This window comes from Theropithecus gelada, chromosome 3 (genome assembly GCF_003255815.1).
Source record: "Theropithecus gelada isolate Dixy chromosome 3, Tgel_1.0, whole genome shotgun sequence".
Classification (NCBI taxonomy): Eukaryota; Metazoa; Chordata; class Mammalia; order Primates; family Cercopithecidae; genus Theropithecus; species Theropithecus gelada.
In genome coordinates, this window is record NC_037670.1 from 42085024 (window position 1) to 42102941 (window position 17918).

Below are 17918 nucleotides of genomic sequence, written 5' to 3' on the forward strand. Positions count from 1 at the left end.
AGACCAGCCTGGCCAACATGGTGAAACCCTATCTCTACTAAAAATACAAAAAAGAAAAAGAAATTAGCCAGATGTGGTGGCAGGTGCCTATAATCCCAGCTACTTGGGAGGCTAAGGCAGGAGAATCACTTGAAACTGAGAGGCAGAGGTTGCAGTGAACCGAGATCACGCCACTGCACTCCAGTCTGAGGGACAAGAGCAAGACTTCGTCTCAAAACAAACAAACAAACAAAAAGACCAAAAAAAAAAAAAAAAACCATGAATACAGGCATACCTTGGAGGTATTGCCAGTTTGGTTCCAGAACACCATAATAAAGCAAATATCACAATAAATTAAATAACACAAATTTTTTTGGTTTTCCAGGGCATGTAAAAGTTATGTTTATACTATACTTATAGTCTATTAAGTGTGCAACAGAATGATGTCAAAAAATGTCCATTCATTAATTTAAAAATGTTTTATTGCTAAAAAAGAGTTAAGGATCATCTAAGTCTTCAGTGAGTCCTAATCCTTTAGCTGGTAGAGGGTCTTGCCTCCATGTAAATGGCTGCTTCCTGATCAAGGTAGAGGTTTGCTCAAGGTTGAAGTGGCTGTGGCAGTTCCTCAATATAACACAACAATGATGTCTAGTGCTTTCAATCGGCTCTTCCTTTCCTAACATATTTCTCTGCAGCATGCAATATTGTTTGATCATATTTGACCTACAGTAGAATGCTTTTCAAAATTAAAGTCAATCTTCTCAAACTCTCCAACTGTTTTATTAACCAAGTGCATGTAGTATTCTAAATAATTTGTTTACATTTCAATAAAGTTCACAACATCTTCACCAGAATTAGATTCCATCTCAAGAAATCACTTCCCTTGCTTACCCATTAGAAGTTGATAACTGCCCATCCATTCAAGTTTTGCCATGAGATGGCAGAATTTCAGTCCCATCTTCAAGCTCCACTTCTAACTAGTTCTCTTCCTCTTTCCATCAGATCTGCAGTTACTACTTCTGCTGAAGTCTTGAAGCCCTCAGCCATCCATGAGGATGGAGAAATACAAGGAATAAACTTCTTCCAAATTCTTATTGTTGCCATATGACCTCTTCCCATGAATCACAGATGTTCTTAATGGCATCAAGAATGGTGAATCCTTCCCAGAAGGTTTTCAATTGACTTTGCCCAGATCCATTAGAGGAATCATTTCCGATGGCAGCTACAGCATTATGAAATGTACTTCTTAAAGAATAAGAGTGAGAGTCAACATTACTCCTTGATCCCTGAGTTACAGAATGAATGTTGTGTTAGCAGGCATAAAAACAATGTTAATCTTTTTCTGCATCTCCATGAGAGCTCTTGGTTGAGCAGAGGCATTGTCAATGAGCAGTAACATTTTGAAGGGAACTTTTTTCTTTTCTAAGAAGTAGGTCCCTACAGTGAGCTTACAATATTCAGTAAATCATGTTGTAAACAGATGTGCTGTCATCCAGGCTTTTTGTTTCATTTGTAGACTACAGAGTAGATTGAGCATAACTCTTTTTTTTTTTTCTTTTTTTTTTTGGAGAGACAGTCTCACTCCATTGCCAGGCTGGAATGCAGTGGCGGGATCTCAGCCTACTGCAACCTCTACCTCCGTGGGTTCAAGCTATTCTCCTGTCTCAGCCTCCCGAGTAGCTGGAATTACAGGTGTGTGCCACCACGCCCGGCTAATTTTTGTATTTTTAGTAGAGACGGAGTTTCACCATGTTGGCCAGGATGGTCTCAATCTCTTGAACTCATGATTTGCCTGCCTCAGCCTCCCAAAGTGCTGGGATTATGATGTAACATAATTCTTAGGGACCCTGGGACTATAAGAACAGCAAATAGGCATTGGCTTCAGCTTAGTCACCAGCTGCATTATTCCCGAAGAAGAAAGTCAGCTTGTCCTCTGAAACTCTGAAGCCAGGCACTGACTTCTCTTCTCTAGTTATGAAACTTCTAGATGGTATCATCTGACAACAGAAGGCCATTTCTTCTATATTAAAATTCTATTGTTAAGTGTGGTCCTGCCTTCATCAACTATTTTAGCTAAAATTTCTGAATAACTTGCTGTAGCTTCTCCATCAGCATCTACTGCTTCACCTTGCACTTTTATGTTATGGAGATGGCTTCTTCCCTTAAACCCCATGAACTTTTTAAAATTTTTTTTGAGACACAGTTTCACTCTTGTTGCCCAGGCTGGAGTGCAATGGTGTGATCTCAGCTCACTGCAACCTCCGCCTCTGGGTTTCAAGCAGTTCTTCTGCCTCAGCTTCCCAAGTAGCTGGGATTAGAGGCATGCGCCACCATGCCCCACTAATTTTGCATTTTTAGTAGAGATGGGGTTTCACCTTGTTGGTCAGGCTGGTCTCGAACTCCTGACTCCAAATGATCCGCCCACCTCAGCCTCCAAAAGTGTTGAGATTACAGGTGTGAGCCACCATGCCCGGCCCTCATGAACCAATTTATGTTCACTTCCAACTTTTCTTCTGTGGATTCCTCATATCTCTCACCACTCCAATTCAGCCTCCACAGAACTGGAGTATTAGGACCTTTCTCTGGATTAGGCTTTGCTTTAAGAGGATATTGTGGCTGGTTTGCTCTTCTATCCAAACCATGTAAAACTTTCTCCACATCAGCAATAAGGCTGCTTTGCTTCCTTACTCATGTATTCACTGGAGTAGCATTTTTAATTTCCTTCAATAATTTTTTTTTGCATTCACAATTTGGTGAACTGGCGCAGGAGGTCCAGCTTTTGGCCTATTTTGGCTTTCAACATGCCTTCCTTACTAAACTTAATTATTTCCAACTTTTGATTTTAAGGGAGAGACCTGTGACCCATCTTTTGACTTGAACATTTAGGGGCCATTGTAGGGTTAATTAATTGGCCTAATTTCAATACTGTTGTGTCTGAGGGAAGGGAAGGTCTGAAGAGAGGGAGAAATACCAAGAAACAGCCAGTCAGTGGAGCAGTCAGAGTATACACAACACTTATAAATTAAGTTGATTAAGTTTGTCATTATGTGGGTATGCTTTGTGGTACCCTAAAATAATTACAATTGTAACATCAAAGATCAATGATAACAGATCAACATAAAGACATAATAATAATAAAACGTTTGAAGTATTGCCAGTTACCTAAATGTGACACAGAGACGCAAGGACAGCACATGCTATTAGAAAAATGAGTCCGATAGATTTGTGTGACACATGGTGGCCACAGACATTCAATTTGTAAAAAAAATGCAGTATCTGTGAAATGCAATAAAGGGAAACACAACAAAATAAACCACGCCTATATTTCTTTCCCAGCTTCAGGTAAGCAGGTAAGTATGTGACGCTTTGAGTTGCTGAAGACAAGTTTCTTCCACAAAGCCAAGTAAAAACAGCCAAAATCATGAGTAGAAACATGAAATTAAAATCTATCTCTATATGGCCTCTCCTGCGCTATAACAGATTTTTATTTTTAAGCCATTTTGAATTTGTCCTTCTCTTCTTTGCCCCTAAAAGCATCCTACACTGATGTAATTTCACTATGATAATATTCAGTAAGTCATCCACAAACTGATGGCTTACTAAATTATTAATCATTATAGTGATTCACAATAAGGAAAGCCATTGAAAGATACAGCTCATATTTAAATATTAATGTTATATAGTTCTTAATGAATTACACTAATCTAAACAATCAAGTTTCCCCACCTTACAACCACTCTAAACCCCACCCTATTATCTCTAAATCCTGCGAGTTCTCCATGCTTATTAACCTTTTAAGTCTCTAAAAGAGTTACTCATTTACCAATTGGCAGTCACTAACCTGGATTTGGCCATTCAAAAGTAATGACTCGATGATATGGCAACTCCATTTTTTCATTTTTGAGGAACCTCCACACTATTTGCCATAATGTCTGTACTAATCTCTATTCCCAAAACAATGCATCAGGCTTCTCTGTTCTCCTCACCAACATTAGATTTTGTCTTTTTTATGACAGACAATCTATCAGGTGTGAGGTGCTATCTCACTATGGTTTTTAATTTGCATTTCCTTGAAGACTAACGTTGAGCATTTTTTCATACATCTGTTGACCAGACATATGTCAGCTTTTAGAAGATACCTACTCAGGTGTTTGGCCCACTTTGTTTAAATTGGTTTTTTTTTTTTTCTTGATATTGAGTTATTTGAACTACTTATATATTTTGGATATTAACCCCTTATCAGAGGTATAGTTTACAAATATGTTCTCCCATTCCATAGTTAGTCTTTTCATTCTGTTGAATAAGTTCTGAAGATGTATTGCAAGGCATGGCAACTATAGTTAAAAATGTACTGTATACCTGAAAATTGCTAAGAGATTAGATCTTAGGTGTTCTAACAACAACAAAAAATGATAACTATGTAAGGTGATAGATACTTAGCCTGATATAATAACTTCACAATACATACATGTGTCAAAAATCATGCCATATACTGTAAATATATGTATTGTAGAGCTGGGTGGGAGGTGGGGGGAGAATTGGCCAGAAAAAAAATGGTAAAAACCTGAAGCTAGAGCTAGCCCTAGTGCTTGTCTTTTTCCTTCTGCAATTCCTCATTTCTTCAAGGGACTACGTTTCAGTCAGTGTAATGAGCATCATTTTAGAATCAGATATTCCTGAATTTGAATTTCAGATCCTTCCCTTATTAGATGCTACATATCTTTTATGAAAATCAGTTCCTTCATCTCTAAAATAATAGTTCAGATTTCCTATATGTTTTGAATTTTAAACTGATGTAATCCCTATGAAAAACAAAACAAAACAAAACCCTGCAGAGTAAATGGCAGGTTTCCTTCTTTCATTCAATTAATTCACCAAATACTTAAAACTACACACTGATCATTAAGGAAATAAGGTTGCCTATAATCATTCTATACATTCTGGGTATCATTTTCCCCCTGTATGCATGAAACTATATGAGATTTTATCCAAGCTCTTCACCCTTCTAACACAACCACCCACATTCCCATTCTCCTTTAGCTGATGAATTATCCTCCTGGAAACAAAACAGTGATTAGTCTTTGAGTATTCACTTCCCTTTATCATTCAACCTCAGCTCCCTGCTTGCGTTTCTACTGGGAGGTTAGAATGTGTTTCAGAGTTCTAATTAGTAATGACACTTTACACTTACAAAGATTTATCTTCTCCCATCACACATCCACATCCATGTCCATCACCTGAGACTCAGAGACTTTAAAATGAGGTAAAAGGCATGGCAGTGAGAGGCAGCTGAGCAGGAAAGGTCAAGCGAAACTTGACTAATAACAAAGTCCTCTTTCCTCCCATAGTCAATAGTTTAATCCTTCAATTTTCCTAGTAAGAAAGAGGTATTTCCCGATTAAAGAAGTCACTGTTCATCAAACAATTGCTGTATTAATGCACAGTGTAGGAAGAAGGCTGTTTTTCATAAAATGTTTCATTAAAATAAAAATGATACAGGGATTGAAAGCAAAAATACATTAACAACTTAGAGTATTGCATAATAGCTCAGAATTGTGTACTAAGAAGTGTTATTTTAATAACACGAGCACAGTAAGTTGAACGTTTCATATCCACTTTGGTTGTGATGGTGAAGTTTTTTTTTGTTTTGTTTTGTTTTGTTTTGTTTTTTTAAGCACAGAGGACCTCATAATGCCATTGAACAACCTAGGTTAAGTTTTGTTCTTAAATTGCAGACCACTTGCAACCCACACAGAGGTAAAATGTATTAGTATAGCGCTTACGAGGGAGCTTTGAAATAAAATAACTAGATTATCAATTAAAGTGATTATATGTAAAATCTGAGGAGGGAGATGAAAGTAAAAATAGATAAATCAGAAGCACTGGTAAATTCTTTAATTGCAAACTGTGTTTCAAGTGAAAAACAGCGTATATAATAATGGTAACGTTAATAGATAAATGGTAGGCTCATAGATAAATAGGTGATAAAGATTTTCTGGGGTATCCGAGAACGTATTCTGCCCAATAAACTTAAATGCTTTTATCACTGAAGTTGGACCTAGAGAACACCATAAAAATCATTAAAACACACGCGCACACACACACACGCACACGCGCACACACACACACGCACACACACACAGCTATCAGAGGGCAAAGGATTTTTGAGGTTAAATGAAATTTCATTTTTTTAAAAAAGAGAAAACATGCAAGTATCTCTTAAAAATTAAGATAAAACAAGTATTTTCTGACTTCTCTTACTATACATACAGTTCAGAATTGGTTTCCAATAAGAATAGAATGAATAATCAACTTTTAATTAACCATGGGGGATTATCTTGATTTTGAGGACTTTAAATACTTGCTCTATCGACACAGCAGACACTTACTATTGACCATATCTAATCTAGTTAATTATACCTTTATCAACATGTTATATCCCCCTCATTTATTTATATATTTCAATACATACATTGAAAAATTCTGAGACCCCAACTATATAACCATCTCCTATGCCTCAGATAAGACTTCAAATGAACAAATCTTACAGAAAGATTTCAGTTTTCTCTATTCCAAGCCTAATTAATTTTCAATGAGGACATAAGAGCAGGGATAAGGTGATTCATCCTTGTTATTCCTCCTGAATTAGATAATAACTGTGACTTTATTATTTTATAGATGTTGATATATTTACGGAAGATCTGCTATATGCAAGGTAGTGACATAAACAAAATGTGTGAAATAAACACAGAGGCCAACACATCATATATTTTCAACAAAACAAATCATTATACAAAGGCAAAAGTAAATATGCTTTTTAAAATCAGTCAGTTTGGCTCCTGCCTGGTAATATTTAAATATGAATTCAGCATATATTTGCTGGGCTTCTACCATGTTCTAGGAATACACATGGGAATTTACAGCAAACTCTCTATTCTCTCCATTCAAGTACATTGCATTTAATGGGAAGCTAGCAGGGAAAGGCATTCTTGCTCCCATGGAGTTCACATGGAAGGTCACAATAAAGTACCGTAAGTTTGAAGTGCAGAATTCAGGTATATTACCTCATCTTTGATTGGCTCCTCAAAGCCTTTAACAATGACTGGTACAAGCAATTAATGAATATTTGTTGAAAGAACTACTGTGCGCAGTAACGAGCCATGAGGCTGAGAGAATAGGATTGTGTCAATGAATACAAGGCAAAAGTATTAACAGTTCTAAGTCACACACCCAAATATTTCAAACGAAAGGTAGATCTCCAATTAAAATTAATGGCGTCTTAGAAACACAGTCCAAAAGTAAACTATGAAGAATATAATGATATTAAATATGTTTCATACCAAGAAGGAATTTTTGGTAACTGCTTCATGGATACGAGTAAAACAAACCTTTAAGTAAAACCAGAAACATTATAACAGGAAAATATGATGTATCTAGAGTAAAATGTTTATATCAGGTCTGGCCCTACCATTTTTTAAAGCATTTCTTTGGGCAAGTAATTTCGCCTTTTTGAAGTTTATTATCCTATTCTAAATCAGAAATACTATCTACTTTTCAGGATAACTGTGGGGCTTCATTAGGTAAATTAAAATTGACTGTAAGTATTTTGTCAATTAACATGTCCCACAATGTGTAGTATATACATTTAAAAATATTACCATAGTATAATTCTTACCCTTTGATGATTCAAGAGTTTTACCTGGTGTAAAGATTAGTATATAATCTATGGAATAAGTAGCATGAAGCCAGTTTTTCTATCCTACATAGTATGATAAAGAGTGAACAAGATTAAAAATGTGCTTAATTTCAGCTGGTATCAGAATGCTGTAAGTGATTTATCTAAGTAAATAATTTTTTTAATCAAAAGCCTGTAAATGTCACTGTTCAAAGCATCTGGGACATACCTCACTACATATATTAATCTTCACATAATCTCTTCTTAGCATTTCTCTCATGCATGATAGCTAGAACATAGAAACTCAACTGCTCTCTTCAGGCAGTGATTAGTAGAGAATAATAATCAGAGAAAAATTAAGTGAGACAATGGATATAAAAATAATCAGAAAGCCTAGTATTAGAAGTGTCAGAGGCATGTGAATCACAGCAACTCCATCTTGGATAGCGGCTGGGTAAAATAAGGCCGAGAACTACCAGACTGAATTCCCAGATGGTTAGGCATTCTAAATCACAGGATGTGATAGGAGGTTGGCACAACATACAGGTCATAAAGACCCTGCTGAGAAAACAGGCTGCAGTAGAGAACCCGGCCAAAGCCTACCAAAACCAAGATGGCCACAAGAGTGACCTCTGGTCATTCTCACAGCTCATAGTATGCCAGTTATAAAGCATTAGCATGCTAAAAGACGCTCCCACCAGCACCATAATGGTTTACAGACGTCATGGCAACATGGGGAAGTTACCTTATATCATCTAAAAGGGAGAGGAACCTTCAGTTTCAGGAACTGCCCACCACTTTCCCAGGAAATTCATGAATAATCCACCATTCGTTTAGCATATAATGAAGAAGTAACAATAAATGGGCAACCAGCAGACCTCAGGGTTCTCTGCCTATGAAGTAGCCATTCTTTTATTCCTTTACTTTCCTAATAAACTTGCTTTCACCTTACTCTATGGACTTGCCCTGAATTCTTTCTTGCACAAGATCCAAGAATCCTCTCTTGGGTTCTGGATTCGGATCCCTTTCTGGTAACAGAGGTACCAAAAAAAATTCGTTGGGAATGAACAAGTTATAATAATAGAAAAAATGTCCCCAAGTCCTCTCATTAATACTGAGACCAAACTACAAGTGTGCTTATTTTCTTACACTGGGATCTATTCTTATTATAATATAGGTTTTAATCATAATACATTGACTGATTTTGCAAGTAGAGACATGCATTTCTGATATAGCACTATATTTGCATCCCTGAAAATGTCTGGGGTCTGAAAACTTGTGCAGTAAAAATATCATACTTTATGGGAAAAGGCAGGATTAGGAGGCAAAACATTCAAAACCAGCAGAAAGCTGTAACCAAGCACCAACAAAAACCATAAAAGTCTTAATTATAATATTAGCATAGTTAAATCTCTGCTGGTATTTGCACCTAGCTTTTCCACCCTCTATCAGGATGCAAGACCTGAAGGGCATTCACTTTAAAATGCAAACTGTGATTCACAGTGTAGCCTTTAAAAAATAAAAACAACGAAGTAAACAAAAGCAAACATCATTTTTTCACCAGGCAAAATGACTTCCCAGCTTCTTCAGCCGCACTCTCACTTCACCAGATGCCTATTACAGCGGAAATCAAGATGTTCTTAAAGCTACTAAGTAAATGAATACTTGTACTAAAGGAAGGGCCTTGAGTTAATTTTTTTCATATTTTCTTAATGTCTTCACAGCTTGCTAAGGCTTTCTCCTTAGTTGTAAGAAAGGCTGGCTCTTACTTAAAAAATTAATGAGCGGAGAAAATCATGTATGGATCAACACAATGTTTTGTTTTTTGTTTTGTTTTGTTTTGTTTGAGATGGGGTCTCACTCCGTCACCCAGGCTGGAGTGCAGTGGTGCAATCTCTGCTTGCTGCAATCTCTGCCTCCCAGACTCAAGTGATTCTCCAGCCTTAGCCGTCCAAGTAGCTGGGACTACTGAGGCATGCACCACCACGCCTGGCTAATTTTTGTATTTTGGGTAAAGACGGGGATTTGCCATGTTGCCCAGGCTGGTTTCAAACTTCTGATCTCAAGCGACCTGCTGGCCTTGGCCTCCCAAAGTGCTGGGATTACAGATGTGAGCCACCACTCCCAGCCCATGGATCAACACAATTTCTGCATTATAACATCGCGTCCCCCTGTTTATCAATGGTGTAACAAGGTGAGATGCATCAAAGAAACAAACACTGTAGCAAAAAAGACCGAATCCTATCTGAAATGTATTTAATGCTCCTTGCTATAAATGTGGGTGCCAGCCTAAAGAAGGAACTTAAAATCTCTGGGCAAATCAGTCACTCTTAATCTCAGGAATGTCATCTATAAAATATGATCTAATCAGGATTCAATGAGATAATGAGTACAAATGCTCAACACAGCTCTCTGGCATAGAGGAGGTGCTCAAAAATATTAGTTCCTTTTTCCTTCCTTGGGCACGGATAGAAAAATGTTAAAATTTTATATATTCAATACCAAAAATATTTTTTCATGTAAGTGTTCAGGGTTTTTTTGGTGGGGAGGGGGGGGTTCTCCTGGTTTTTATTTTGTTTTGGTCTGCCAGTGCTAAAAAGAAAAAGAAATTATAAATAAAGCAGAGAAAATGATTTAAATGAAGAATATATAATGAAAGCAAATTTTACCTACATACATCTGAGATTTTACCAAAATTCCAGAAGTATACTACACAACATTTGAAGCATAAATGGGGATGGAAGAACAAGATAAAGACAGATGACAAATAAAAGTGAAGAAATTATTCTGAAGAATTGGCCAATAAGAAGATCAACAGTTTCCATTTTCAAATGTATTGACATTTTTATCTAGATGTGCCATGAATACAGCAACTTGACATATAATTTTAAAAACAACAAGTTAAAAATTACTTAAAATGGGTGTACTTTTTCACTGATTTTTCCTATTTCTATTAAGATGTAACCTTTTTTTCTGCTAAATAGACTTAAAACTTCATGTGGCACCTTCCTAACAGCTACTCAATTTGTATTTGTTACTAAGATCCTATTAAGTCTTCCATAGACACATGTACCATGTCCACTTACTCCTTTTTCTTTTCTTCATCCTACGCATGGCCAGTAGGCATAAAAACAAACCAAAATTTAATCATGTTACTCTCCTGCCCAAACAATGGCTCCCAAAGATCTACACTAGAGTCCAACACAGCTTGGTCTCCAGGTCACTCTATCTTCTATTTCCACCACTGTCTCCATAATTGAGTGCAGAGGCTCACCTTTCCAAACTGCTTCATGAATCCTTGGATTCATTAAACTGGATTATTTCTATTCTCCCAACATGCACCTCCCTTCTTACAATTTGTTCACTCATTATTTTTCTCCTTCTATTAATACTTTTCTCCATTTACTCTCACTATATTGAAGCCCTTTCTGTTTCACTGAGTGGCAAGGTAATGTCCTGGTAAGAGGCTAGGTTTTGAACTGTCCCAAATACAAACCCTCATTTCCAAGCAGTACAACCTCAGTTATTTAAACTCCCTATGTCTCATGGCCCTCATATATAAAAAAACAATAATCATAATAATAACAAGATAATAGAGGATTATGACAAGAGAGTCTGTCAGTAAACACAATCAATTTTAGCTCATTCTAGGCACTAAACTGCTAAGGACTCCGACTACTTAGTGTTTAATTATATGATATATTTTGTCATTTTATAATATTTTGTTGAACAAGTTATGTATTTCTCTCATGCTTATTTGGGTTTTTACATTTGTATTATTTGTTTCTGCAATTATCAACATTGAATTTTCCACAAACATGCGAATTTTTAAACAAATGAATCAACAATACATCAAAAATAGGTATGCAACCAGAAGCTGGAAAATCTACTCCTAGTTCCAGACAACTACAAAAATAAGTGATATAGGCAAATCGGATAATTCTTCTGTACCTCAATTTCTTCATCCATAAAACCAAGCTAATAGTCCCTTGACTCATTGATAATCGTGAGTTACAAGATGACAGCACTTTGCACAAGTGGTCTGTACTGTTATAAGGTGCTGATAATGTACTCATTTTAAGGCCTCAAAAAGTGCTTGTTATTTGATTCACTGACAACATGGCACAGAATTTAAATATATTTTACTTTGAGCTGAAGATATATTAGATTCATTTAAATAAAATCTATGAACAAGTTTGGTGTTAGGAGAACTGAAGAGTTTGGAGACTGGAGCTCTAGTAACTATCCCTTTTATTTTTCCGTTTGATCTTTAGTAAGTCATTTATCTTAATTATGTGCCCCATCCTAAGCCTCTGGGTGTTTAATACCAGCCTGATGTTGGTCCATAGAGAGGATTCGTGATACCAAAAAAAAGTGCATCATTCCTCAAAACCTTTTACTGCCATCTGCTGGCAAATTGTAAAAATAAATATGTGTTCCATCACTAGGACAATGAGTGACGCCCCCTGGAGTTGTTCTTCACACAACCCATGCAACCATTCCTAGTAATGCTGTCTAATGAGGTGTCTGGGACACAGCAGGTATTCTGTAAATGTTAGATAAATGAATAAGTGATGAATGAGTCACCCTTATCAATAAGTAATCTCTGTCCCTTTGATAATGTTTTCTAATCACAGAGCAGCTTATGATGATTTTTTTAAAACTAAATAAATGTTTATAAACCACAGACAAATTTATCTGTACACACATTATTTAAAAACATAAACAAAGCCTAGCATAGTAGGGTTGACCTTTGGCAAGGTGCCTGCCTATACATATTCATTGTCACAATTGCTCCTCATGGCCGAGCACCAAAGTCAACTGGCCAGATTTTAGGATATCAAATTTTCAAATAAGCAAATAGTGGTTCTAAGAGTGTAAGTTGCTTCTTCAAGGTTAAGAGACTCTTAGTAGCCTAGGTCTTCTGATTCCAAATCCAATGAATTTTCTTCATCCCTGTGAGTTTTCATAAATCAAATGGTGCCAAGAAAGATTTGATCAGTGGACCTGAAATTCTTCAAACTATAATGCTTTGATTGCCATGCTTATAAATATTCTCAAAATTCCCCATTATCTTTCTTAATGATTTAAATTCAAACATCTTGATTTAAAATCAAGATGTTTCATTACATCATAGCTTTGTAAAATGTCTTATAATGTTTGATGAATTGTAAGTGCCACAAGTGAACATAGAAAACTAGGAAATATGTTGATATCTATTTGAGATTAGTACTCTTATCATAACTGTAAATTGTTAAAAGTTATTAAAATATTTAAAAGAGCACCAGAGAGAAGCACTTTTATTTGTTGAACAATTAGAGATAGCTTGGCTCTATAAAGTGCAGGAATATTACATTTAATAAAAGCATATAAGCACTGGTTGCATCTTAAAGTACTCTCATATCATGTAATTTGGAAAATTAAAACAAATTTATAATCTTTGAAATAGGCCTATCCTCAGTTTAATTGGGATTGTATAAAGGGAACAATAAATTTAAAATTTAGGACAATAAAATTTGAAAAACAATGATAGTCCCTTGAGAAGTAGATTCAAATTATTAAATTAATTTTGCACACATCAACACTCAGGGGATTAATTTCATTTTGGGGGGAAATAATGCAATTTAGAATCACTCTATCAGTTATTGAGCACTTTTCTTCATTCTCTCAAAAATTCATTGCAGTGAGAGATGGCCCTGAAAAGAGATAAGTTACAATGATTCCCCAAATGTTAAAAGGCAGAGAATGCAGGAGGACCAGTTCCAGAGCCTTCAGATTGTCGATCCTGTTACTGTTTGCGCTGCTTCCACACAAGGACAGGCAAAAACAAATCACACTGTTCAGCTTGGTTACTAGCCTCAATCTCTGTAGCTCATTTCGCAGTTTCCTTACAAACTAGCCCTATTTTTGAAAGAAGGCCATTTTATTTACAAAATCCTATGAAGTCTAACTTTTGGTACTGAATGAGGTTCTTTTGTTTCATTAATTGCTTCTCTAGTAGGACAGTACCTCGGGGAGAAAATTAGCTCCCTGTGTCATTGAAAAGACTCATCTGACACTCTCGGGATCCACCAACTTCCCTTCTTGCTCTACGGGCTCCGATTTTGCATTAAAAGTGAGAAAATGCTCTGCTTCACTCTTTTGATATGAAGTAGGGAGGGAAATCCTCTGGGTTACTCTTTGACAATAAAGATATTAATTTACATTAGCCTATCTTCCCCAAGTGCAAAAGAAGACCCAGTTGATTTAATAGAAACTTTGCACAAAGAGGCTGATAGCAAAGAATTAGAGCAGAGCAGATAGAAAAAGCACACAAGAGAGGCTGGAGCCATGCAACAGCCTAGACAGAAGATGAGTTTGTGGAGACCTCTCCTGTAATCTTCAAACTAGTAGACACTCACACACCTGTGCTCTATTTTTAGAAGGTACATTGCTTTAATGTACAATGACTTACTAGCACTTCACCAAAGAGAATAACTGTAAGCAGATGTCTGCTTTAACTAATCAACTGGGCAATTCACCCCTCCTTTCCTCACAATTTTGGCTTAGGGAAGTGTTCTCAGTAGGTATATTTGAACTGGATTGCAAGAGAGATGAATAGCATTATTCTTACCTTTGGTTTTAGTATAACAGGGCTTCTATTTTATACATGTGAACATCCAGAAAAAATGTTTATTAATCATACCTGTTTAATTTTTAAAGAAAGAAGGAAGTGGTTTTAAAAATGTAAAAACTCTCATGAAAGCAATCCATGCATACTACAGTTTGGGAATTTGAATATACAAAGATCCAAAGAGCAAATGCAATTAATCAGAAACTGAAGTTATCACTTGAGATTTATGATTACAAGGGTTGTGACCAAGTTTTGAACACAAAGGAAAAATAATTGCAAAAGTGACAGAATTACAGAATTTTCTTTCCATTGACAATTAAATTCAGACTTCACAATAACATTCTAACCTCACTTCATTAGACATTAATCTTGCAGTGGAAATTAGAGGCTTTTAAAGGAGTATTTCTGCTACATTAAAAAAAAAGCGTCTTACTACTGTACAACAATAAGGTTGTGTTGAGAGTTACAAGTAAACTATTAGGCCTCGTTAGCTAATTATAGTATTGGCATTCACTTAAGTTAGTCAGTTTCTCACTTAATGTCATTTTCTCCTATTCAACTGCTTCAGTTCAAAACATTTTGACTCCTAAAAAGGGAATACATCATTGTTGCCTTTCCTCAGTCTCACTGCACACCACTTTCCAAAGCAATAGTTCCAATCATGCTTCATAAAATCGCCTGCAAGTTTATTGTTGGACACATAAATCAGCAGGCTGGGATTTGAGTATTTCTAAGGCAAGACCAGGGATCACTGACTGGTGGCTTTTCCATGGCCCTCTCTGCAAGAGAATAAACAAAATTATGAGTTACACTAGGTCTATTTTTTTTAAACAGCTCCCAGTGGTGTGTCTGATACTTGCTGCTGCATCCTTAATTAGAGAACAAAACACTAGCATAGAGGAACTGGACTCCAGGATGAGGATCTCTACATCCCAGCATCTCTGACTTCATCAGAACACATGGCATAGAGGTACTATATATTCCTTTCCACAAAAGCTAGGTCTCTCTGAAATGTATCTGTGCCGCTATGAGTGCCACGCATTGTGAAATTGTACTAGATAGAGAGATCTTTACAATGATGGTCTCCTTCTGCCCTGTTTCATTACAGTGAATATGGGCTCCCCTTCAGAGACGCTTGTCTCAGAGTGCCTCTTCACAACCACCTTGTATCCTGACTTATAAATTAGCTGAATCACAATTTCACATCTATGTTACACGTACACATTCAAATTGTATGTCTCTGTGTACTATTTAAACCTATATATCTAACATTTCTAGATTTCCTATGTCTCCAAATTCCAACACACTTAGCCTCTGCAATGATAAATTCAGACTCCGCAACTGAGAGATTTTTCTTCTCCAAACCACTCACAAGGTAATCATAAGTCTGCATAAACTTGCTTCCTATTATTCTCCCATGCTGCCCCACACTATCTACACTTATTTGATTGCAGTTGCATTTAACTGCAATTTTCAGGGATTGTTTCCTAGTGCTCAGAAATACCTGTCTCTGCTATAAATGAACAGTTAAACACAACCAGCAGCTATCTGAAAATCAAAGCAGCGTATCTGTAGGACATATGTGTATGTTGATCTTTGCTTAAGAACCACTGAATTAAAGAATTTGACTAGCATTTGCTTCAGATGGACATATCTGCAATTTTGCTAAGACTGAAATATTTCATACTCTATGTTAGGAAGGGAAAATGAGCAGAATCTTATCAAGACACTTTACAAACTATAGGAATCTCCAACATTTGCATACTAATTTCTGAACATTAAATCTGCATCCAATCGTGTCTCATCAGCCACTAACACTATAGCTGTGGGGAGGAGAAGGGCAGAGAAAGGAAGGCTTCACATCCAAAATGTCAAGCCCTGCTGAAGAATGATAGAAGGACTCCGTGGAAGAGCAGAAACAACCATCTTCTGGGCTTAAAATGGAGTTCTACCACCCCCTGCTGGACCAAACGAGCAATACAGAAGAGGCTAAAAATGCTTAGAACTGAATATCGTGGGGATATTTTAACTTGTCTTGTAATTTATTATATTCTTTTAAAAAACCAATTTCATGCTACACTAACAACTTAACATTCTTTGCAATCATTACATATCTCAAAATTAGCGCTATTTTATTTTTCCTTTAAAGACTTTCACCAATGCATGTTTTAGCATTTCGTGTCCCTAATTAAACGTCCAAACTTGTCTGGACAGTTGAAAATGCTTCCATTTATTGTAAATATATTTCATGTGAATATTTACTCTCTAAACAGCCGGATAAATTCATATCTATCTCTCTAGAGACAAACAGTGATAGCTTCCACAAATTCCCTCTCAGGTTATTCTACCAGGCTATTCATTTTTTTTTTTTTTTTTTATTAGATAAAAGCTCCCACCAGTTCTCCCACAACCCCAGAAATCCCTTACAGGTGTAATTACAATGTAATGTTATAAAATTATTCCACCTTTCTGTATTAATAAGGGGTTGGGGGTCAAAATGAATGACTGCAACACATCCCTAGTTTTATCCATTTGCTTTCTTACACACAATATCCATGGCCACTCTCTTAGTTTCCAACAGAAATAAGCCATCATCATTCACTTCATGGTCAGGAATTAGGGTTTGGGGAAAAGGGTGGAAAAAAAAAAAAAAAGAGTCTCCAAGAATCGAATGTCTTGCACACAACAGATAATCTGCAAATGAGTTTAACGCTGATAGTTTTTGCTGCTTCTGTAAAACACCGTCGTGCCCTTTCTTTCCGCAACCTCAGATATTTCACTGTTAACACACACCAACACACTCATCCAATTTTTGATAAGGAAAATAAGAGAAAGCCAAAATCCCAGAGAAAAAAAAAGAGAAGAAGAAGTGGTTTCCCTGGATATCCTGCTCACTGATTGCCCTCTCCAATTCCGTATTTTCCCTTCTCTTAAGGGTCTCCACACAACAGATACAATTTTAGAGTCAGCTAGGAGAAAGAACCAAAATAATAATAACAACAATAACTGTAACTTTAGTTCTTTCATTTAATTCTTCCTGCGCCTCCCTCTTTGCCTCTCTTGGCCGGGTGGAAGGGGGAGGGAAAGTAAATGCAATAAAGCACCACTCCTACCTTGCCCGCTACTGACAAGCAACCCGAGCAGGTAGAAGGAGAGGAGGAGGCTCATGTTCAGGACGTGACACCGGTGGACAGTTTCAAAGTTATTAAGTCCAGCCCTGGAGAGAGAACCTTTCGCTGCCCCGGCCGCCTCTGCGAGAGCCGCCGCCGCCGCTCCCGCGGTGCCCCAGCCGCCCGCAGCCCGCGCGCTCCTCCTCGCAAAGTGACTGCAAGCTCCGCTCTTGCCGCACTATATCCAGGCAGCAGCGGCGGCAGCGGCGGCAGAAGCAGCAGCAGCGGCCGCCGCGGCGGCAGCAGCAGAGCCGGGCGGGGAGGGCGGCGGGGGCGGGGGCGCGGCGAGGGGAGGTGCGGCCAAGGCGTATCCCTCCGCGCCGCACGGCGGCCGCTCTCCCGTGAGGCTGGCGTTCCCTGGATTCGTCCGCAGTGGAGCTGGAAGCCACAGGTTCGGTCCCCAGTGCCTCCAACTACAGGGGCAGCTGCGATCGCGAAGGCGCCACTCGCCCGCCGGCCATTCGCACGTTCATGGACTCCC

At 37.4% G+C, this 17918-nt stretch overlaps 1 protein-coding gene across 6 annotated transcripts in view; it reads right to left on the reverse strand.

The window, feature by feature from the left end:
• Positions 1 to 17703, reverse strand: part of NCAM2 (neural cell adhesion molecule 2) — a 563771-nt gene extending 546068 nt beyond the window's left edge. For all 6 annotated transcript variants that reach the window (XM_025380697.1, XM_025380702.1, XM_025380699.1 and 3 more), the window contains exon 1: positions 17381 to 17703. In XM_025380697.1, coding sequence (XP_025236482.1) covers positions 17381 to 17435 — 55 coding nt within the window. In that variant the 5' untranslated portion in view covers positions 17436 to 17703. The remainder of the gene's footprint in view (positions 1 to 17380) is intronic.
• Between the last annotated feature and the right edge of the window lie 215 nt (positions 17704 to 17918).